At 45.4% G+C, this 23,274-nt stretch overlaps 1 protein-coding gene across 6 annotated transcripts in view; it reads left to right on the forward strand.

Annotated features, from left to right (window-relative positions):
* Positions 1-23,274, forward strand: part of Phf20 (PHD finger protein 20) — a 118,654-nt gene that overhangs the window by 54,998 nt on the left and 40,382 nt on the right. For 5 of the 6 annotated variants that reach the window (XM_051143633.1, XM_051143632.1, XM_051143634.1 and 2 more), the window contains exons 3-6: positions 4,920-5,091; positions 8,109-8,193; positions 17,520-17,599; positions 20,737-21,112. In XM_051143633.1, coding sequence (XP_050999590.1) covers positions 4,920-5,091; positions 8,109-8,193; positions 17,520-17,599; positions 20,737-21,112 — 713 coding nt within the window. The remainder of the gene's footprint in view (positions 1-4,919; positions 5,092-8,108; positions 8,194-17,519; positions 17,600-20,736; positions 21,113-23,274) is intronic. The other variant, XM_051143635.1, reaches the window with a different exon arrangement.

Below are 23,274 nucleotides of genomic sequence, written 5' to 3' on the forward strand. Positions count from 1 at the left end.
CCCTGTTTCCTCTGGTGTGAGATCTGAGGCAGTGAAGATGTTGACATGTTTAGAGGGCTCCTGTGCTGTGTCTGTTTATGGTCTTGATAGTTCAGTCTGTTCTGAACATTGGCTCAAGGTCAGAATGAGAACTGCTGTGGATGAGCGGCCACCTGGGCTGAGTGCTGGCCAGAGACCTGTTCTGTTCTGCCTGACTTTGAATTCAGTTCCCTTCCTGCCTCTGCAGCCTCAGGAAGTAGGGTCTGCTTCAGGGTGTTCTCATTGAAAGTCCACTGAGGAAAGCTTGTATAATTCTCCGTCTCTGTCTCTCTCTCTGAAGAAAGCTTGCATATTGTCTGTCTGTCTGTCTGTCTGTCTGTCTGTCTGTCTCTCTCTCTCTCTCTCTCTCTCTCTCTTGCGCTCTCTCTCTCTCTCACTCTCTCCCTCTCTGAAGAAAGCTTGCATATTCTCCATCTCTCTCTCTCTCTCTCTCTCTCTCTCTCTCTCTCTCTCACACACACACACACACACACACACACACAGAGACACACTCACACACACGTAATAGTTGTACATGTGGGGAGACAACTTAAGGACCGGTGGGAAGGAAAAAGAACTTTGGGGGCTGGGGATCCTCCTGGGAACGGTAGTAGAGTTGTTAGATGATTTTTCTGCTTTGGTCCTAAGTGGAGGGATTAAGCTGTAAGATTGTGGACTCTTACCAAGCCTGGTTCCTGCTGCTGAAGATCCCATTATCCTGGGCGTGGGTTAACTGACGCCTGTGGCTGCTTCACCCTCTTAGTGTTCTTTAAGGCGCATCTGCTCTGCTGTGCGTGTTTGCCAGTTTCAGGTGAAGGTGAAGGTTACAAACAGGGTTGTGATGGCTAGGATTGAGACATTTGACGTCATTGGGAGGACTGCTGGGAAGAAATTACACATGCAGGTTAATTGCAAACAACTCTTTTGGTAGTTCTTGATTACATGATGGTGATCTGGCACCTCAACCTTTTTATGTCCTTGTTTTTCTGTTCTTCCTTCTCTTTCTCATTTTCTCTCTCCTTCCCTCTCTCATTAACCCCATCTTCCCTCTCTTTTCCCTTCCAAATTTTATAGCCCAGGCTGAGGCATGCTGTGGCAGTGAGAGCTGGGATTACAGATGCAAGCCACTGTGTCAGGTTGTTAGTCTTTTTTTGTCCCATTTATGGGACTGAGTTAGAAAGTTCTGATAAAAAAATGGTCCAGATTTCAGAAATAATAGTGAATCCCTTGGAAACCTTGTAAGCCAGCATCCCTGGAGACCTTGTAGACCACCATCCCCTGGGACAGGGACTGCTGTTTTGTTTTGTTTTGTTTTTTTGGTTTTTTTTTTGTTTGTTTTTTTTTGGTTTTTTGTTTTGTTTTGAGACAGGGTTTCTCTGTGTAGCCTTGGCTATCTTGGATTCACTCTGTAGACCAGGCTGGCCTTGAACTCACAGCAATCCGCTTGCCTTTGTCTTCCAAGTGCTGGGATTAAAGGCGTGCACCACCACTGCCTGGCTGGGGACTGCTTTTTTAAAACAATATTTGTGAGTGCATGGAGGTCAGAGGACAGCTTGTTGAAACCCATTTTCTCGTTCCACCATGTGATCCAACTGAGGTTGTCAGGCTTGGCTGCGGGTGCCTTTGCCTGCTGGCCACCATCTTGCCGGCTCAGGACTGTTTGGGAAGCACCATCCAGGCCATAGCTGACTGCTGGTGAGGGTCAGGCAAAGTTGCTGTTTCCTAAAATCCTTGTTGCCTTCTTTCCTCTGTGCTCTGATTAACCAGACTGTATTCGCTCCCTGAGGCATTCCTCAGCCCTGCTCTGTCTGCTTTTTAAACTATTTCTTTCTTGAGATAAAGTCTGTAGCTCAGGCTAACGTTAGAATCGCTCTGTGCCTAAAGATAAGCTTGAACCCGACTTAGCTGCTGCTGCTTCCTGAGTGTGGAGTTGATAGATGTGTGCCACAGTGCCCAGTTTCTGAAGCCCTCATGGCACATGGAAAACTCCTGCCATCTTCCAGAGTTGAGGCCAAGCAACCCCTCTTCTACAGAGGTGTCCTGAGTTCTTCTCTTCCTCAGCCCCTTACCCTGCCTTTGCTTCTCTGGCTCCTCCTCTCATTACAGAGTCTTCTGTTGTTCGAAGTGTTGCTGTTTGTGGGATTCCTACCTGTGGACACAGGCTTACTGCGAGTTCCAGGCTAGGCGGAGCTGCTGAGAGCACTGCTCTTCCGGAGCTCCCAGATTTGACTCCCAGCACCTATTGATGGCTCAGAACAATCTGTAATTCCAGTTCTAGAGGATCCAACTTTTCCCTGACATCCAAGGGCACTGCATGCATATATGTGGCACACAGATGTACATGCAGGCAAAACACCCTTACACATGACACTAAACATAAATAAAACAAAAGAAAAAGCAAAGAAATGTGAGTTCTAGCTACAGTGTTGATTTACAAAGGAGTCTTCTGTCTTCCTTTTCCTGCCTGTAAATGTTAACTTCTGCCCATCCCTTCTAGCCTGTCTTGTAGTTATTGAGATGCACAGACTGAGTCAGTTGACATTATGTGGTGAAAGCAGTTGCTATTGCTAACCTCCTGTAGTTCCACCTCATAGTCTGAAAGCTTAGTCAGTTCATAAGTCTAGTTTGCCTCAAGGCCAGGGGCCAGAGCACATGTGTAGACTCTCCTTGGGGCCTGTAATTGACTGGCTGCATTAAAGGCAATAAATAGAGAGCTGTGCCTGAGGAAGCTAAGCAGTCCCCAAGGCAGGCAGCAACTTTGATCTTCTACTTGGTCAATCTAGTATTAAGTCCTACTGGGTCGATCTCTAAGATGGTCATTACTGCATTTTCCTTTTATGTTACACAGATAGGCCCCCTCATCTAGGAGTGACATATATTTGGTCACTTATTTTTTTTAATTTTTATTTTAAAAATTTTTATTAGCAGAGCACACCTTTAATCCCAGCACTCAAGGATGCAGAGGCAGGTGGATTGCTGTGAGTTTGAGGCCAGCCTGGTCTACAAAGAGTCCAGCACAGCCAAAGCTACATAGAGAAACCCTGTTAAGGAAAGACAAAATAAACAAACAAAGGTGGCCCATACCTTTAATCCTAGTACTTGGGAGGTGGAAGCAGGTGGATTTCTGTGAGTCCGAGGCTGGCCTGGTCTACAAAGAGAATTCCAGGACAGCTAAGGTTACACACAGAGAAACCCTGTATCTAAAAAATAAACAAAAATATTTATGCTTTATGGGTATGTGTGTACCTGAGTTGATGTGCTTCAAGCCCATGCAGGAGTCTGCACGGGCAGAAGAGGGCACCAGGTCCTCTGGAACTGGAGGTGCAGGCAGTTGTGAGCCACTGTGTGGTCTTCTGCAAGGGCGGGAAGTGCTCTTATCTGCTGAGCTGCTTCTGTAGCCCTAATTCTGTCACTGTAGAGACATAGAGAAGACAGACCACTTTCAGGAACTGTGTCCCTTGGCCACTGTAGAGCCACCCACGGAGTTTTCTTTAGGTCTACAAATGGTAGACTACCCTAACACAGTACACATTTCCTGTAATTCCAACACTTGGAAGGCAAAGCACAAGTTGGAGGCCAGCTTGGCAGTTGTACAAGAACAACAAAACTCCTGTGTGAGTCTGAAGCCATGTGGTCTGCATAGCACGTTCTAGGCCAGCCAGCTTTACATGATGATATCTGTCTAAAAAACAAAAACAAAACATTTTACTTGTGGTTGGAGAGATGGCCCAATAGTTGAGACTGGCTGTTCTTCCAGAGGGCCTGGGTTCAATTCCCAGCATCTCTATGGCAGCTCACAGCTATAACTTCAGTTCTAGGGGACCTAGTATCCTTTTCTGGTGTCAGTTGACACCAGGTAGCACGTGCTGCACACAGGCAGACGTAAATGCAGCAAAACAGCCATACACATAAGATAAGAACAAATTAATTCATTTATTTACTTAATAGTGTGTGTGTGTGCGCGTGCGCATCTGTGTCTGTGCCTGTGCCTTTGTCTGCGTGGCTCTGTGCCCTTGTGAATAAGTGTTGGTGCCCTCAGCATCCAGAAGGTATTAGGTCTCTTGGAGCTGGAGTTCCTAGCAGTTCTGAGCCACTCAGTTTTCATACTGGGAACTAAAGTTGGGTCTTTCACAAGAGTAGCGTGAGCTTTTCACTCTCAGCTCCTTTGAGAGTCTCATCTAGTCCAGGCTGGTTTCCACCTTGCTGTGTGGTTGAGGAGGACCTTGACCATCCTTACCCTCTCTGCCCAGAATCACACTGCCATACTGGCTTTGTTTTGTTCTGAGACAGGACCTGCTGTAAGGTGTATTGAAAAGTTATTTATGTTTGTGTGTGCATACACAGAATGGTATATATGTGGAGGTCAGAGAATAATTTGTAGGAGTTGGCTTGGCTCGCCTTTCATCATGTCGGTCTCAGGGATTGAACTCAGGCATCAGGCTTCTTGGTGGCAGGCACCTTTACCTGCTGAGGTGTCTCTCCAGACCAAGTCTTGCTTTGCAGCCCATACTGGTCTTGAACTTGCAATGGTCCTCCTGCTCAGCTTCTCCAGTGCTGGAATTACAGATGGCTCACCAGTTCAGATCATTGGCTGCTTTTCTAGAGGACCTGTGCTTGATTCCTTAGAACCCACATGGTGGCTCAGAACCATCTGTAACTCCAGTTCCAGAGGAACCCACTCCCCTGGGCCTCTGTGGACTGCAAGAGGCACATAAGTGGTCTACAAACATAATGCAGGCAAAACACTCATACAAATAAATAAATCTTTAAAAACAAATAAGAAAATTAAACAACAGCAACAACAAAGTGGTAGGTCTTAAATACTTTGGTGTTATGCTCTGTGGGAAGAGGCCTAGACATTCTTAGTAGACATTAAAGTAATCTCCCTTTTTGTGACTCAGGTACCCGGCTCACATTGAAGACATTGACTACGAAGAAGGGAAAGTTCTCATCCATTTCAAGCGTTGGAACCATCGTTATGATGAGTGGTTTTGCTGGGACAGTCCTTACCTGCGCCCTTTAGAGAAGATACAGCTGAGGAAAGAGGGCTTACATGAGGAAGATGGATCTTCTGTGAGTAGTCAACCAGTGGAGTTCTGTAGTGAACGAGCCTGGTCAGCTGCCGGCAGTTTCTGTCTAGCCTTGGATTGTCAGTGGGCAATCCTTGCCTTGGCCTGCAGTAATGACCCTGAGGTCTCTCTGGACCAGGGCTCCTTAAGCGTCCAGTTTTCCCGTGTTTGGTGCAATTGATAATAGTAGTTCATAAAGTAACCTATTAGGGTTCCATCCATATGAATAGGATCTTGTCTTCTCTTTTAGGACCACTGTTTTCCTAGTCTTCAAAATACTACTGGGTATATGGTAGATCTTCAGGAAATATTTTTATAAAAAGCTAGGTGTGGTAGCTCATTCTAGTTCTTGGATGGCCAAGGTTTATCAATTGCTTTGAGTTTGAAGCCAGCCTGGGCTACAATCTAACCCGCTCCCAACCCCCCCATGCCAGAAATGATGGACACATGGCTCTAATCCCAACTCTGAGGATGTGGAGGAAGAGAAGGATCAAGAGGTCAAAAACTGAATAACCAAACCAGAGCAGTGGAACTGTTATCTCAGTACTTGAGAGGCAGAGGCAGGAAACCAAGCTGGTTTCACAGGAGGTTCCAGGCCAACAGAGCTACATGAGACCCATCTTAAAGCCAACAATAAGCAAAAATATCATCCCACCAAATTGTTGAATGATTGAAATCTAGACCCACTGTGTCTAGAATATTGTACACTAGATAAGGTAGCTTTGACAATCATTTGCTGTACTAATCTTCATTTATTAAGCGGTGGATCTTTAGCTTGTTTTACACAGTCTTTTTTTTTTTTTTAAGATTTATTTAATATTTATACAGTATTCTGCCCATATGTGTGCCTGCATGCCAGAAGAGGGCACCAGATCTTATTATAGCGCTGTGTGGTTGCTGGGAATTGAACTCAAGACCTTTGGAAGAACAGCCAGTGCCCTTAACCTCTGACCAATCTCTCCAGCCCACAAAGTCTTTTGTTTTTGTTTTGTTTTTCGAGACAGTATTTCTCTGTGTAACAAGAGCCCTGGCAGTCCTGGATTGCTTTGTAGACCAGGCTGGCCTTGAACTCACAGGGATCCACCTGCCTCTGCCTCTCTACTGGGATTAAAGGTGTGCACCACCACATTCGGCTTTACACAAAGTCTTATGAGCCAGTGGAGAATTTGACTTGATTAGACTGTTTTCCCTTTTCTAAATTTCATCATTGTGCTTGGAGCTTTAATTGCTTTCAAAATGGTACACAAACCTTTATTTTTGTTTAAAACAGACATTGAGACTTCTGTGGTAGCCCTTACTTTTTGGGTTCTGCCTCAGCTTGCATTCTAGTTTCCCTTTAAACCTCACTGAGGAACTTGAACTCTGGCTGGCCTTTTTGTTTTGTTTTTCCCCTTCCGATTTAGGGTTGCTCAGTATTGCTCCATTTGATCATTCTGTAGAACTTATGAGTGCCAACTGTGCAGAGAAAACAGCATGCAATATGGAAGGTGCATGAGCGCCTCCCGTGGTCAGGGACCAGCAGTAGTGTGGGTGGTGTGAAATGCCAAGAGTGCTGCGGCCCTGAGCTGGAGTGGCCTCCTTCCTTCTAGCTCCTGCGCTAGGTGTGTTCTCAGGTGGTCCTGGACACTTAAGTCCCTTTCATTATGAATGCCAGAGAGGGCAAGGTTGTCTCAGTGCTAGTAGGTGCCTGCCCGGGACTCGTGGCTTAGGGACTCGTGTGTCCTAACCTTCTTATTTGTTTGTTTGTTTGAGAGAGACAGGGTCTCACTATGTAGTCCTGACTGTCCTGGACCTCATTATGTAGAGCAAGCTAACCTTGAATTCACAGAGATCCTCCTGCTCCTATTTACCAAGTGCTGGGATTAAAGTTGTGGGTAATCATGCCCAGCTACTTTCTAAAGATTTATTTATATATTTTATTCTATGTGTATGGGTGTTTCGCCTGTGTGCATGTATTTGGTACTTGTGGAGGTCTGAAGAGGGCGTTATATATCCTGGAACTGCAGTTGTTAGAGATGGTCCTGAGCCACCATGTGGGTGCTGGGAACCAAATTCAGGTCCTCTGCAAGAAACACAAGTGCTCTTAACCCTGGGCCATCTCTCCAGCCCAGCCTCACTGTATTTTGGCTTCCTGTGCTGAAGATCAGAATCACCTTGTATCTCAATAGCCCATTCCAATCCACTCTCATTGGTGTGCTTTTATTTATTTTATGTGTGTATAAATGTGTATGTGTGTGTGTTTGCCTGCATATATGTATATGTTCTGTGTGTGTGCTTTGTGCCTGAAGAGGCCAAAAGAGAATGCTGTATCCCCTGGAAACAAATTAAGGCAGTGTTGAGCCTCCGTGTGGATGCTGGGACCCAGTCCTCTGCAAGAGCATCAAGTACTCATAACTACTGAACCATCTCTCCACCCCCAAGTTGTATTATTTTTAAATTTAAAATGATGTTTATTTTTGTAGGTATGATACACATGTGCAGAAAAACTTTCAGGAGTTGAGTTCTTTCCACCATGTGGGTCGTGGGGATTGAAATTAGCTTGTTGGGTTTGGGGGGTGGTTAATGCCTTGACCTGCTGAGCTGTCTTGCCTGACCCATTTCCCCCTTAATTTGTTATTATTTTATTATTTATTTATTTGCTTGTTTATTTATGGTATGTATTGTGTGCACTTATGCCACAGCATGGATTTTAGACATCAGAAGAAAACTTGGAGGGTTGTCCCTTGTTCTGGTATGTGTACCCAGGGACACAACTCAGGTTGTCAGGCCCAGCAGCACTTGCCCTTATCCACTGAGCCATCTTGGCAGCCCGTCGTTCATTTTTGAGAAAGAATCTTTTTGTGTGGCCAAGACTGACTCAAACCCTTGTCCTTCCTGTCTTAGCGTCCTGAGTGCTAGGATTGCCGATTCTCAGCACTGTAGTGGCCTCCCTTACCCGTCATGCTCATCCTAGCTGCTGTAATGTGCACTCTATGAAATTCAGTTGGTAACTGGACATTTACTTTTTTTTTTTTTTAATAGGAATTTCAAATAAATGAGCAAGTGCTTGCTTGCTGGTCTGACTGTCGATTCTATCCAGCCAAAGTCACTGCTGTGAACAAGGATGGTAAGGTTGCAGTTGCAGCTGCTTCTTTTTTTGCTGTAGGGGAATTGTATATAGTATGAGTCCTTGGTAGTTAGTGTATCAGTATTTATTGCCTGCTAATATTTTTTCCAGCTAATATGTCTGGCACTATGGAGAGATTATAAATGGAAAGAAAGCTGGATACAAATGAGGCGTTTGCCATAGGTTCAATCCCCAGAAAAAGAAAGGACATTAATTCTTTGCTACTAAATTTCAGTCATTATTTCCCCAGCCAATTACAGTGGAGTCTGCTGACGAGTCTGTGGGTTGTTTCTGTCCTGGTATTTTGGTGAAATAAATACAGTTGTTTATTTTATTTATTTGTGAACAAATTAAATTTGCTCATGAATTAAAAAAATATTAACAAACATTTGAAAATATGCTTTGTGGATATAGGTGATTTTAGGGTAGAAATTGAGACGCTGGGATACAGATCCTAAGTGTGGTTGGTTACCTAGCAGTTTTGAACATGTAGAAGACAGAGCAGAGAGTGTGATCCAAAAAGAGTGCAAGGGAGTGGTCCACAAGGTCAGAAGGGACTCTTTCCTCAGCATACTCTAGCTGGGTGTCTGGACTGTAGCCTGGATCTCTGGAGGATGTTTTGGGCAGCCAGAGTCTCATTGTGTCAGATTGAGGGTCTGGGGATATAGCTCAGTGATAAGAGCACTGGCCTAGCACGCCTGGGGCCCTGGACCAATCCAAAGCACTGCACAGCAAAGAAAGGACAAAGCAAAACAAAGCAGAAAGCCAATATCAACTGCCATTGGTCTTTTTTGTTGTTGTTTTGAGACAGAATCTCGCTGTGAACCCTGGCTGGCCTAGAAGTCATAGAGAGCCCCACTGGCTTCTGCCTCCTGTGCTGGCATTAAAGTCATGCATATATATACCATGCCCGGCCCACATTGGCTTTTCGTTCCATGAACTTATTTAGCTGTCTATTAAGTACTCTGCCAAGTGTTGGGATGATTAAGTTTTGTCTGGGAAAAGTGAGGCTCCATCTTTTGAGCTATCTACACAAGGACTGATTTTCCAGTTCATAAGAAGTCTATTTGGGTGGTTTCATCTTTTCTTAAATTGTTATATATAAGCCTGTGTTCAAAAAGCATCTCATAAAAAAAAAAACAAAAAACAAAAAAAACAAAAAGCATCTCATTAGTGCTTTTCACATACATTTTATTAACAGATAGCTTGTTTGCAGGGAAAGCTCACATATTAAACCCCCGAGTCCTTTTAGAAATAGACATAATTAGGTGAGTATGCATTCTGCTTCTCCAGATTCTTGTTTTCAAGATGTCTTTCTTCACGTGCCGGCTTTTGTAGCTGAGAGTTCTTTAGGTTTATAAATGGCCTGAAAAGCTGTAGGGTGGTTAGCGCTGACCAAGTCATGCCCTTCCCTCCAGTGAGACTCCCTGGAGGTGCTCCTTTGAGGAACATCGGTCTTTCAGCTGGGATGAAATATTGGGGAGTTGCATGAGTCATTTCTTAACAGCAGAGTCTGTGGAGGAGAGAGGGAAGGCGATCAGATGCATGGCTGGGGGGCCAGATGGAGGAAGAGGATTTTAGGAGCTTTGTGGGGAGGCAAGTGGTCTCTTAGAAAAAAGTAGAGGCGTGGCTTCACAGCGGTTGCAGAAGTGTTAGGAACTTAGCTTATATCTAGTATTTGCAGAGCCCTGAGTTTGGTGTCATGAAAACAACCAAAAGACCTAGCGAGGCAGAGTGAAGCCAGTGGACAGTGGGCCGGAGGACAGTGCAGGCAAATCCTGGAAAGGACGAGAAGGGCCTAGATGTGGGGTGGCTGTGAAATTTTTTTTTGAAGTAATTATTTAAGGAATAAACATTATTGGCTATATTATAAGCTGTAGCTGATTAGCAGTTTTAAGCTGGGGCAGCTACAGTTGGGCACGCTGGCACATGCCTTTAATTCAGCACTTAGGAGGCTAGACTAGAGCCCAGGGGTCCCAGATTTGCAGTCATCTTTGGACTGCATATTGAGTTTAGAGGCCAGCCTGGGCCACACAGTGAGACTCTGCCTCAGGAACAAAGCACAACACAACAAATCAAGTCAAACCCTAATAACAAAATAACTGGGGTAATTAAAGCATTGCAAATTAAAAATGCAAAATTTTTCAGTTGCTTTCTCATGAGCTGTATTATAGGAGGGAGAGTCTCGAGGCCCTGGGCTTCTGCTGTGGGCATTGGCCGCCCTGGGGTTCAGTAGCTCTGACTTATTTCCACCTGCTTCATTTACTAACTGAAGAACCATGAAGGAGACTTAACTGACTGCTGCTTCTTGAGGCTGATTGATTGGAAGAGGGTGAGAGGATATGGAGTGGGCTAAATCCTGAAGTGGGAGGTTAGTGAGGCATGCTGGGAAAGTTGGCCTTTGAGGGAGCTCAGCTCTGTGCCTGGCTTGGAAGTGAGGATGCTGATTTCTTTTCCTCTGAGCTGTGTCACCCTGTCTGCTAGTTCTTGGGTGGGCCTATCATGGGCTGGCAGAGTAAGGAGGGCTTCCTACTTCATGTTGCTTCATTCTAGGACTTGTGCACCTGGCATGGTGGCGCACGCCTTTAGTCCCAGCAGGCAGACACTGTGAGTTCGAGGCCAGCCTGGCCTACAAAGCTAGTCCAGGACAGCCAAGGCTACACAGAGAAACCCTGTCTTGAAAAACAAACAAACAAACAAACAAAAAAAACACAAAAACATTCTAGGACTGTGGGCTTGGTTGCTGCTCTGCCCTCTTGCCCCCACCCTTCTCTCCTTCTCTCCCCTTGTTCACTTTCTGTTTTGTTTGTTTGTTTGTCTGTTTTGGTACTGGGAATTAAATAAACCCAAGGCTTTGTGCATGCCAGGATAGGGCTCTACCACTGAGCTATATTCCAAGCCCTTGCTTTCTTTTCCTTCCTCACCTGGATTTCTCCACCTGACTCAGTTGGTTTTCTCAGTAGCCACATGGGCTCTGTGAAGAGGAGGCACTGTGCTGGCAGGGTGCCCTGTGATTTCCTGTCTGGTCTCCCCGGCTAGGAGGACGAGGAACCCAGTGAAGGACAGTTTGTGCATTCCTCTGTTTAACTTCCTGATGCTGAGCAGGCTGTGGAGAGAGTGGGGGAGTAGCAGCCACTGCCATGGGGAGCCCTAAACAACAGCCTTTTTGTTTGTTTGAGATAGATTCCTGTAACCCAGGCTGGCTTTGCACTTACTATGTGGTTGAGGATGCCCTGGACTTGATGCCATACTTCCAGAGTGCTGGGATTATGAAGTCCTTTCAGCCACCTGAGTTTAGTTTTCTTCTGGTTTTTGTTGTTGTTTTTGTTTTTGAAACAGGGTTTCTCTATGTAGCCCTGGCTGTCCTAAAACTCATTATGTAGACAGGCTAGCTTTGAACCCACAATGATCCACCTGCTTCTGCCTCCAGAGAGCTGGGACTAAAGGTGTGTACCACCGCAGCCCGGCCTGTTTTGTGTTTGAAATTAGAATCTCATTCCATACTCCTGGCTAGAGTATTTTCACTGAGCAGCCAAGGCTGACCCTGAGTGCATAGAAATCCCCCTATATTAGTTCCCCAAGTACTGAGATTACAGGTACAGCCACCATGCCTAGCTTTTTTTAATCTTTAAATTTTTTTTATTTTTTTGGCAGTGGAGGGTCATATTTACTGCGAAGTTGGTAGGCATGTTAGTCCCCAACCAAGCTTATGTAGGAGTAAAAGACAGAATTCTGCACTCAGGTTTTTTTGTTTGTGTGACTTCATCTTTGCCGAGTTGACCTTGGCTCCTGTCTGGAGCTCTTTGACTCATCTTTCAAACATTTGTTCCCTTGAGATAGAGTCTGGCTAGGTTGCTGAGGCTGGCCTTGAATGTGTGGGCTGAAGGGCTTCTTCTGCCTCCGACTAGGAGTTGCATTACTAGCCTGTACTTCCATATCCATAGTCATTGGAGCAACTCCAAAATTATTTGGAGAATCAGAGCCATAAGACGGTCAGGGCTCTGTGCGCCAGCGGAGCACCACTGATGCCCTGGCCTTCTCCCTGAGGAGCCTGCAAGTGGTTAGCCTTTGCACCAAGGTCGGCTCCTTCCTCCTGATCTCACGCTGCTGAGACTGGCCTGGGGTTTGCTGTGTAGACCAGGCTGGCTTTGAACTTGCAGCAGTCCTTGTGTTGCTGCTTTCTAAGTGCTGGGGTTGAGGGTGATTGCACTAAGCAAGTCTTCTTCCTAATTAAACACGTATTTCTAGGTCATGTGCTCCCCCTTCCCCCAGTTCAGTCTATTTTGGGCCAGTGCCTGGAGCTTGTGTTTCTAACAGGATGTGCTATGGAACTAGTCTTCTCAGGTCTCTGCCGAAGCACTTCTTTTTTGTTTTTCTTTATCCATTGGAGTATGGGGAGGTTGGTACCTTGTGAGCAGCTTTGCACAGACGGAAGTAAAAGGAAGACTTTGGTCCACACGTGCCAGAGCTGGCTGCGTGGTCAGTGTGTTATCTGCAGAAGAGGTGATGGTGCTCTGCTCAGGGTGGCTTGCTGGTGTGAAAACTAGATCTCTGTGACAGGATCTGTGCTAAGTCATTTCCACACTTTTTTGCTTTTTTTTTGTTTTGTTTTTTTTTTGTTTTTCGAGACAGAGTTTCTCTGTATAGCCTTGGCTGTCCTGGACTGGCTTTATAGACCAGGCTGGCCTCGAACTCACAGTGATCCACCTGCCTCTGCCTCCCGAGAGCTGGGATTAAAGGCCTGTGCCACCATGTCCGGCTTTGTTTTTTCTTTTTAAGATATGAGGTCATTATGAAGCTCTGTCTGGCCTGGAACTTCCTTTGTAGATAATGCTGGCCTTGAACTCACAGAGATTCATCTGTCTCTGTCTCCTAAGTGCTGCGATTAAGATGTGTGCCACCACGCCTGGCTTTGCCCAATCTTTTGACTTAGTCATCTCCATAGCTCACCCTAGAGTTTAAAAAATAATAATGATCTCATGATGTCTTAGGTAGGTGTTAATTTTATTGTTGCTGTCCTTGGCTACATGTTATTGTGTTCTGTGGGTTGGCTCAGCCTGGTGGGTAGGTGGTTTGGCCTTTTAATACCTAGTAGTCTCTTGGGAGCCCTGATTGGGGGAAAGGTCCTGGTAGTTGCCCTGTGAAGTGGTTATGGGCCATTTGCTGTTCTTGCTCAGGACTCATTTGAGCACTTAGAAGTCTGAGAGAGAAGCTAGGCTTGGTGGTACAGGCCTACAGTCCCAGCTACTCAAGAAGCTAGGGCGGGAGGATCATAGTTCAAAGCCTGCCTTGTCTACAGAATGGGTTCAAGGCCAGACTGGAAGAAAGATAATAAATTCACAAGACTAGCGAAAACAAAGCAATCTTTTAACACACAATCCCACAGAAAGGGACGCTAGCATAGAGGAAAGGCAAAAATGACTGGTGCTGACTCCTGCAAGACAGCGCTTTTCAGCATCCCTGAATGCTAGAAGTTCCAGTCTTCTAGTCCAGAACTTACTTGTCTCCTTCCCAGTTGTCCATCTTACTGGTTTAGGTCACATGGCCTTGTTATTGAATGATTTGGGGCTTGACAGTGCCCCATTTTCTGATCCTGGGCTCAATCATGTAGGATCAAACCTGTAACTTCCCAACTCTAAATTCTAAGACAGGGAGGGCCTGGCACCTCCTGCTTATCTGTAACCAGTGAGCTCTCAGCATGCCTCCTATAATAGACATAACTATTTCTTACACTGGGCAGCTTAGTGAGACAGTCTTAAAGAGTAGAGAAGGCTGGGTATACAGTTCTGCTTGGATGGTTTGGGAAATGTTGGGTGGCAGAAAGCAAGGCTGTGTGTAAAATAGCTCTGAAGACAAGGTTTGGGGAGGAGCACTCTGCTGTCACAGGCATGCCTGTGCTCAGGAGCTAAGCCTCTTCTGTGGACTTTGGTGGTGGTGGTTTTCCAGTGTCCCACCTCCTGAGTTTATGGGCCACCAAACCTGGTGTTATTTTCTTTTAGTTTTTGTTTTTTTTTTTTTTTTTTTTTTTTTTTTTGGTTTTTTGAGACAGGGTTTCTTTGTGTAGTCTTGGCTGTCCTGGACTCGCTTTGTAGACCAGGCTGGCCTCGAACTCACAGCGATCCGCCTGCCTCTGCCTCCCGAGTGCTGGGATTAAAGGCGTGCGCCACCACGCCCGGCTCTATTTTCTTTTAGTTTTGACTGAATCTCACTATTCAGCTAGCTCTGGTTGGCCTAGGTTCTGCCGGTATAGGCCTCAGAGGAGAAGAGCTAGCGCAGCAGCTGCTATTGGCTTCTCACGCCCCTTCTGCATTCTGACTGCTGGAAAAGGGGTGTCAGATTCCCTGGAGCTGGAGTTACAGGCAGCTGTGAGCCACAGGATGTGCTGCTGGGAACCTCACTCACACTTTCTAGGAGAGCAGCACTTCTTCTTAACCACTCTCCAGCCACAGGGGAGATGATTTTCTACATTATACATAGAATCTTGAAACGTCGACTTGGGCCTTCCCGCAGAAGTGGGCCTAGGCCGCGCTCATGTCTTCTTTCCTGAGGTCTGTTTGATAGGCTGTATTAGTGTGAGCACCGGAGGACGGTTCAAGAGGATGGCTTATAGTCCTTTGGGTGTCAAAAGGGTCAGGAGTGGGATATTGCTACTTAGCAATGGGGCCTCCAAACCTTTAGCCAGAGTTTGGCTCATTTCATAGTGGCCAGCTGGTGTTCTGGCTTTGTGGTTTTCTTAGGCATCAGGGCTTGGGCAGTGGGCAATAGGAAAAGAACTGGTCGGAAGTCAGCAGGCAGCAGTGGGTTCTGATTCTAGCCCTTTTGTTGTTTGTCTGTTTTTGAGACATATTCTTTGTTTTTTGTTTGTTTGTTTTTGAGACAGGGTTTCTTTGTGTAGCCTTGCCTGTTCTGGACTCGCTTTGTAGACCAGGCTGGCCTCGAACTTACAGAGCTCCGCCTGCCTCTGCCTCCCGAGTGCTGGGATTAAAGGCGTGCGCCACCACACCCAGCTTTGAGACAAACTCTTACACAGGATCCCTGGCTGGACTTGACAGCCTACTGAATGCTGTGTTTGCAGGCATGAGGTATCATTCCTAGCTCTGTCTTAAAGTTCTGTCTTAAATTTAATGTGGAGCTTGGGGACCTCTCCTGGAAGGCTTTTACCATCAGGAAGAGTTAACTTCAAAAAGAATTCCTGAACTGCTGAAGATGGTGGTCCGTTCTTCTACTTTTAGAACTTGAAAATATCTCCAAGCCGGGCACAGTGGTGCACGCTTGTAATCCCAGCACTCATCAGAACCACCTGGAGAGCTTGCTGAAACCCACACGTGCCCCCCTCCCCCAAAGCTTCCCATTCCGAGGTGGGCTGGGCTGGTAAGCAGCACTTCTCGAATTGCTGATCTTGCTAGTTTGGCAGCTGAGCGCTGGGCTGCTGTGTGCCGTGTGTGAAGAAGTTGAGACGTGCTTTCTGGTCTTGAAGAGCTGACCATTGACTCACGAGCCAGTAGCTCCCAGCGTGAGCTTCGTCTGGTGACAAATGAGGATTCAGAAGGCCAGTACAGGGGAGGCTGGCCAGCAGCTGGGAAGCCAGGAAGCTGTTACTGAACTGTTACGTGGTTGGTCATGTGAGCTGGCATCTGAGGCGCATTGGGTGGTGCATTCTGAGTGGGAAAGAACCTCTGTTATAATGTGGAGATGGGTATGTGGTCTGTGCTTGTAACTCCAGCACTTGGGAGGGTCGAGTAGGCTGACAGCTGAGATCCAGCCAGCCCTTGCTGCACACAGTGTGTACCAGGCTAGGTCAAGTTCTGTTCTGAGACCCTTCTCAGACACAGAACAAAGAGCTTGCGAGTTGGTAAGAGCCAGCAGCAACGTACAACTGCTATTTTCAACTATATAATCTCAAAAGAAAAATTTTTTTTAACTTAAAAAAAAAAAAAAAAAAAGACAAGTTGGAAATGTTGCAGGTGCCGGTGGGTAAATAGTGAGGCACTCTGAGCTTGTGGGGATTTGATGGATTGAGAGGTAGGCTTGGGAATCATTGAGCTCTGATTGCATTGAACTTTGAGTCCTAGCGAGGCAGGTGTTCAGACTTGACTTAATGAGGGGACTAGCTGTTGGCCAGGCCCTGCTTAGGACTGCAGGAGAGGTGGGGTGGGAAGAGAGTGAGCAGCGGAGAGGAAAGAACCGAGCATGGTGGTTTGTGGGAGGCTGAAGCCGGAAGATTGTTTAGCCCGGGAGGAGGATGGGTCTAGCTTGGCCCCATATCCTAGGGGACAGTGGAGAAGTAACAGGGAGCTCCTAACTCCCCTACTACCACCTTCCACACCCTCCTCTTCTTCTTCACCTTCTTCTTCACTCTCTTCTTCTTTTTCACCTTCTTCCTCTTCCTCCTCTTCCTCTTAGGGGTTTTGTTTGTTGGGAAATGGGTGCTGACACCTGAACTGTATGAGTCATTGATGATCTAGGACGTGTTATTAGCAGGCCACTGGGCAAGAGTGAGTGTGGTTCTTACTCTAAATCCCCAGGAAAAGCAGGGAGGAGGCAGGACATGGATCAGTTATAAGATGTAAAAATTAGAAAACTTTGGTTTTGATGCAGCTAATAAGGATTTTTATAGTTGGATGCTCTTATCCTTTGGGAAGGTAAGATTTGAGGGGTTGGTGTGTAGCTCAGTGGTAGAGCATGGCGTTAGCATGTACAAGGCCAATCTTCAGCATCAAGAGATCCACGAACACACACTCGATTATATGGGTTTCTAGTTTTAATTTTTCACAGAATTCCTATTGAACAACTGCCTGGCAGCATTTAGGATTTTGGGCAAGATAGGTTCACAGATCTTAAGGTTCACACAGCCTCTAAAAAAGATGATTACTGTCCTTCAAGACAGAAAATCAGGATAAAAGAATAAGGTGTAAATTTCACTCAGTAAGGAATTAGTAAGTGCATTGTTCTAGATTGTTAATTTTTTTTTTTTCTGTTGCTTTTTTTTGGCTGAGGCGGTCAAATTTAGTGCACATAATTCTTATTTTAATAAAACAACATAAAATATTTAAAGTGAAATTTGAATTGTATAGATAAAAAGCAAACCAATATTGACCAATAAGTGTAGAGAGCTAAATTTGCCTTGTGTGTGTGTGTACGAGGCCTTGAGTTTAAGGTCTTGTACAAGCTAAATGGGTGCTCTCCCACTGTGCTGAGCCTGCCTGCAGTGTGGCTCTTAAACTGTTTACATTTATTGTGTTTGGAGATCCTTTGTGTGTGTTCTGTAAAAGTTGCTGCTTTCATGAAACAGCAAGTTAAAATCATGATATCTTCTTGAATTTTAGGTACTTACACTGTGAAATTTTATGATGGAGTAGTTCAAACTGTCAAACATATACATGTCAAAGCTTTTTCCAAAGATCAGGTGAGAAATGTGGTTTTGTGCTTTGTGTTCTGAACTATGCTAACATTGTACTTTTGTTTCTCAAATAAAGACATTATGTGTGTTTCTGATGACACGTCTTTATTTCCTCCATTAGATAGTTTCACTAGAAAGTAATAACAAGTTTTCAGAAGTTGTAAATATTTGTGTTCTTTGTTCTTTCATTTTAAAACAGATTCTCTTCTTTCACAGTGCGGAGCACAGTCCCCATTGTTTGATTTCTGTTGTTGTCCTCGTCTCTCTCCAAGTGTCTCGGCAGCTGTCCGCTCCCTTCTTCCCACTCCTCACCCAGCACAGGGAGTTGTTGGACACCTGAGGACTAGAGCACACCTTGTCCTTGGCTAGCTGTGTTTTTGACATGACTCAGGGCCATAGTGTGGGAGCTTACAGCTTGCCGGCGCCGTGCACTTTGCAGCCACTTCAGCTAGACGTACCTAGTTTGCAATTGAGTGTCATGATGACACATTTGCCTTGCCTGAGCATAAAGCCCAAGTTCTGCTTCTGGAAATACAGCCCCAGAGCTCTGGGCCTCCTAGAAACACTTTTTTCATTAGTTCTCCCTGTTTAGTCTCCTTTCTCCTCAGGTTTTAATCATAACAAAGTTTGTGTATTAGTGTTTTGAGGCTGCTTTAATTCTGATAGTTACTGACGGTACCACTCCAGCAGGATGGCCAAAGGCTTTAGTCCTGACACACCCTCCCTTTTGGGCAGAAGTTGACAAAACTAGGGATGCTGTGGCCTGTTGGGTCTTCTTCTCCTGTGATCAAGTGCTTCGACTTGACACAGATGTCACCGGATTCTGTGGAAGCACTGAGGCAGGAGAACTTTCGAGGAAGCCCGGGAGCCTCAGAAAGCCGTTGCTGGTTTTCCTCTGGAAAACCCTGAGGAGATGCGAAGCCTTGCTAAGACGATTGAGGCCTGCGTTCTTTCTGCTTGCCTCTTGGGCTTCTAATGGCCACACCTGTACGTGACTGTGCTCTTTTGGCCATAAACGTGGCATTTTTATTAAGTTTTGTGGAATGAGTTGATGCAGGTAGAAGAACTGAAGTGTGAGCTGCATGGAGCTGGTAGGAAAGAGAGGTCCCCAGGCTCCTGAGCAGCTGAGAACACACGTTCAGCTTTTTAAACAAAATGGTGTTTTGGGACAGAGAGTCTCTCTGTCCTGGGCTGTTCTCTAGCTGCTCATGGTGATCTCCTCCTTCACCTCAGTGCTGGGATAGAGGTGTGAGCCAGTAAACTGACTATGGCCTGGAGGTGGGGGGATGGGAGATTCCCAACTTGGTTCCCAGCTGCCTCTGAGTGTCTCCCCTTACTCCGGTCCCAGCAGGCAACCAAGACAGACCTGTAGCCCCAAGACACACACCCCTACCTGCCAAGAGGCTGTGGTCTTTTTGACTTGAGATGACTGCAAGTTTTTCATACAACATTGGAATAGGTCAAATTTTTACTGTAGAACCATGTTACTCTAAATGTTTTGGTAATTTACACTCGAGTTACATTTAATTGTCTTGAGTTTATAAAAAGAATGTTTGCTTGTTTTAGAAAATCTGAAAAGCACTCACAAGCAGGAGAGCAAAACTGGCCCATTCAGACAAAGTGCTTCTGCTTGTTTGTATCTGTCTTGCTGGTCCCTGCCCACTGCACTCGCTTTGTAGATGAGGCGGGCCTCGAACTCACAGCGATTGCCTGCCTCTGCCTCCCTGAGTACTGCTGGTTTTTTGTTATATGCATGTGTGTTATTTCCAAAATTGGAGTCAAGTGCATGTTACTGTCCATAGCTTGTTCTTTTCTCTTAACAATGTAACATTCCCCAAAGTTCCTTTGTCCTCTGAGGCTGTAACTTTTTGGTGGCTCTGCAATGTTCTGTAGTCTGCATATACACTTCCCTTAGGAGGTTGGTTTCCAAGTGCACATCAGGGTATTTCTGCTCAGCTGTGAAGTCTGATTATTATATTAGCAAACTCCATTTTTGGGATTTCATTTCAACTCAAAAGTAGGAACTTTCAAGTCTTTTGACCTGAACTGACATCACCCTTCCAGAAGGGGGTGCAACTGCGTACTTTTTGTTAGTTCTTCTTCTCAGTGTCTGGCTCTTTTCAGAATAATATTGAGACTAAGAAAAAAGTCTCACTGTTTATAATTTTTCCCTGTGGGACAAATTGTTCTCTGGCTGCTGAGCATTTAAGCACTCCTTTCCTGCTTCTGGAAAAGTCAGTGTGCCTAGAATGTGTGTGCTGGGGATCCATGTGAACACGCCTAGAATGTGTGTGCTGGGGATCCATGTGAACACGCCTAGAATGTGTGTGCTGGGGATCCTATGTGAACACGCCTAGAATGTGTGTGCTGGGGATCCTATGTGAACACGCCTAGAATGTGTGTGCTGGGGATCCTATGTGAACACGCCTAGAATGTGTGTGCTGGGGATCCATGTGAACATACGGATCCCTGTCTTCTCTTGAGATCTTAGAAAAGTGATTTGTGCATAAACTTAACTATAGTCTTAGAAATTGTGGCTTTCAGAGTTGGCTTTGTTAGGAGTCAGGCACACCAGGACACAAAACTTTAGGATGAATTTGAAAGGTTTAGTAACAAATTAGAAGCAGTACTGCTTTTCAATGGAGAACACATTCGAGAGCGTAGGAGCCTGATGGGTGGGCTGCTGGAGTGCACACGTCTCACCAGGAGAGGAGGCTGGCTGCTGGCCTGGCTTGGGCTTTCTGAACAGTTTTCTCCAAAGCCTCTAGTTACCAGTTTGTTTTCTACATAAGTCCAGGCATCAGCGTACACTGGGCCTCTGAAAAGCCGTGGATAAGGTTAGACTGCTTGTGTTAGAAACATGGCTCCAGGCGAGGGTTCCACTGGGTGGCATCCCTTTAATTAGTCTCACGTGGCTCCTCATCACAGAAGGGAGACTGGCGTCTCAGAAGGATTGAGACTGGCAGTTGTGTTTAAACGCAGGCTTGGTTCTCAAAGCTCAGCTACTCTCCTGGTGTTGTGCATCGTGTGACCTGGCCTGTGTCCGTAGTGTCTTCATTGTCTTCCTAAGTGTGCAAGCAGCCTCCTGATTGTGTATTTGCAAGTAATCACAAAGTGTTTGATCGCTATTTTGCTCATTTTAGAATATTGTGGGTAATGCTAGGCCTAAAGAGACAGATCACAAAAGTCTTTCATCATCTTCTGAGAAACGAGAGAAGTTTAAAGAACAGAGAAAAGCCACCGTCAACGTGAAGAAAGACAAAGTGGAAAAAGTTTTAAAGACAGAAAAGCGGCCCAAACAGCCTGACAAAGAAGGAAAGCTGCTCTGCTCAGAGAAGGGCAAAGTGTCCGAAAAAAGCCTCCCCAAGAACGAGAAGGAAGATAAGGAGAACATTTCAGAGAATGACAGGGACGCCCAGGTGGAAAAGAACCCTGAAAATGACCTTGTGAAGAGTCCACAGGAGAGCCTGAAGGAGCCAAAAAGGAAGCGAGGCAGACCCCCTTCCATAGCTCCTGCTGGTGAGTTTCCCGCGCAACTCTGCAGTGCGCGGTGCCTGCCCTCCTGTGGCCTTTGTGGCTCTTTATGCCTTCTGTACTTCAGTCCTTCGTGTTTGTGGCTTGCTTATGACCTGAAAACAAACCGTGCCCGTGGAGCTGAATTTCAGTGAGGTGTGTGTCCAGGTGGACGTGTTGGGAGTGTGACCGTGACTGAGCTGGGGTGGAAACCTCATCTTCCATCAAAGAGCCAAGGGAGCTAAGGCCTTCTTCTTCCTGCTCATGTGCCCACAGCCTGAGGAAATAACATCCTAATGGGCAGACACGAAAGAGGAGAGGAGAAGACGGGTCTGAGGGCCGGGGCTGGAGGTGCAGGCAGAGTGCACTCGGGCCTGTGAGGCCATGGGCTCAGGCCTTAGCACCAAAGACAAACACATAAACACGACCAAGGGCTGTTTTGAAGTTGAGCTCTTAGCAGGCATCCTGGCTCACACCTGTGACACTAACGCTTGGAAAGCAGAAGCAGGATTGTTAGTTCAAGACTAGCCTGGACTTCATAATGATGAGACCCTGCCCCAAAGACATTGAGCTTTTAAAAGATGTTTATTGATGGGGAAATTTCAGTCTAAATAGTAAGATAATGTGGTTAATTAAACTGGTAAGAGTTAAGGGTTCAGGATAGGTTTAGGGCTTAATACCCAATTATTTAAAGGTAGTGTAAACTCTGAGGTAGGGAATTGCAATGAGTTCAAGGCTAGTCTGGGCTACATAGTGAGTTCCAGGTCAGCCCGTATTAGAATAAAACATTACCTCAGAAAGCCCCCCAGCCCGCCCCCCCCCCAAAAAAAAAGAAAGAAAAGAAGGGCAGTGTAAGTTTGCAATTCTTCTAGGTAACCAAGAATGAAACAAGTTTTGGGTTTTTTTCCAGTTTTCTTTATCTTTTTGGCTAAGCCAAACATTTGTTCTTCAAACCATTTGGTAGTTATAGATGGACCATACCGGTGACTGAATGCCTTTGTAGTCTTTAGACTTTCTTCTTTGTGTACTCTCTGCATGAACATTAAAAAACTGTGAACCTCTTCCCATTTTCAAGCAACATCTATAATTTGTTTGTTTATGTTTGTTATTGTTGCTTTTAATTGGGCTGGGAGCTGAGCCCATAGTCTTGCACATGATAAAAACATGCTTTACCACTGAGCTATATCCCTTGCTCACAATATCTTTTTTTTTTTTTTCATACAAGTTTAAACAGTCTCAGTAGATAATTTAAAATGTAAAATTTGACATAAAACATATTTTGTCAAAACTAGAATAACAGTTGATCTCTAGTGGGAAACATATGAGAGATATATATATATATATATATATATATATATTTTTTTTTTTTTTTTTTTTTAAGGATGTATTTATTTTCATATATGGGTGCTTTGTCTGCAGTTACATTTGTACATCAGAAGAGGGCATCAGACAGTTGAAAGTTGCCATGTGGGTGCTGGGAATTGAACTCAGGACCTTTGGAAGAACAGTGAGTGCTCTTAACCACTGAGCCATCACCCCAGCCCATATTTTATTCATATATATATATTTTGTTTGTTTGTTTTGTTTTGGTTTGGTTTTTTTTGAGACAAGGTCTCTCTCTGTGTTAGCCTTGGCTGTCCTGGACTCTCTCTGTAGTCCAGGCTGGCCTCGAACTCACAGTGATCCGCCTGCCTCTGCCTCCCAAGTGCTGGGATTAAAGGTGTGCGCCACCACTCCCAGCTTATATATTTTTAATGTGCATTGCCTGCATGTATGTCTGAGTGTCAGATGTTGGAGTTACAGACAGTTGTGAGTGGCCATGTGGGTGCTGGGAATTAATTGAATTTGTGTCCTTCAGAAGAACAGTCAGTGCTTTTAATTGCTGAGCCCTCTCTCCAGCTTGTAGTAGTTCTTTTTTTCTTTTCTTTTTTTTTTTTTAAGATTTTATTTATTATTTGTACAGTACTCTGTCCCCATGTGTGCCTGTAGGCCAGAAGAGGGCACCAGATCTCATTATAGATGGTTGTGAGCCACCATGTGGTTGCTGGGAATTGAACTCAGGACCTTTGGAAGAACAGACAGTGTTCTTAACCTCTGAGCCATCTCTCCAGCCCTATAGTAGTTCTTAAGGACATGTTCTCAAATCTGAGTTCCAATTTATAGGAGAC

This window comes from Acomys russatus, chromosome 4 (assembly GCF_903995435.1).
Source record: "Acomys russatus chromosome 4, mAcoRus1.1, whole genome shotgun sequence".
NCBI classification, from domain to species: domain Eukaryota; kingdom Metazoa; phylum Chordata; class Mammalia; order Rodentia; family Muridae; genus Acomys; species Acomys russatus.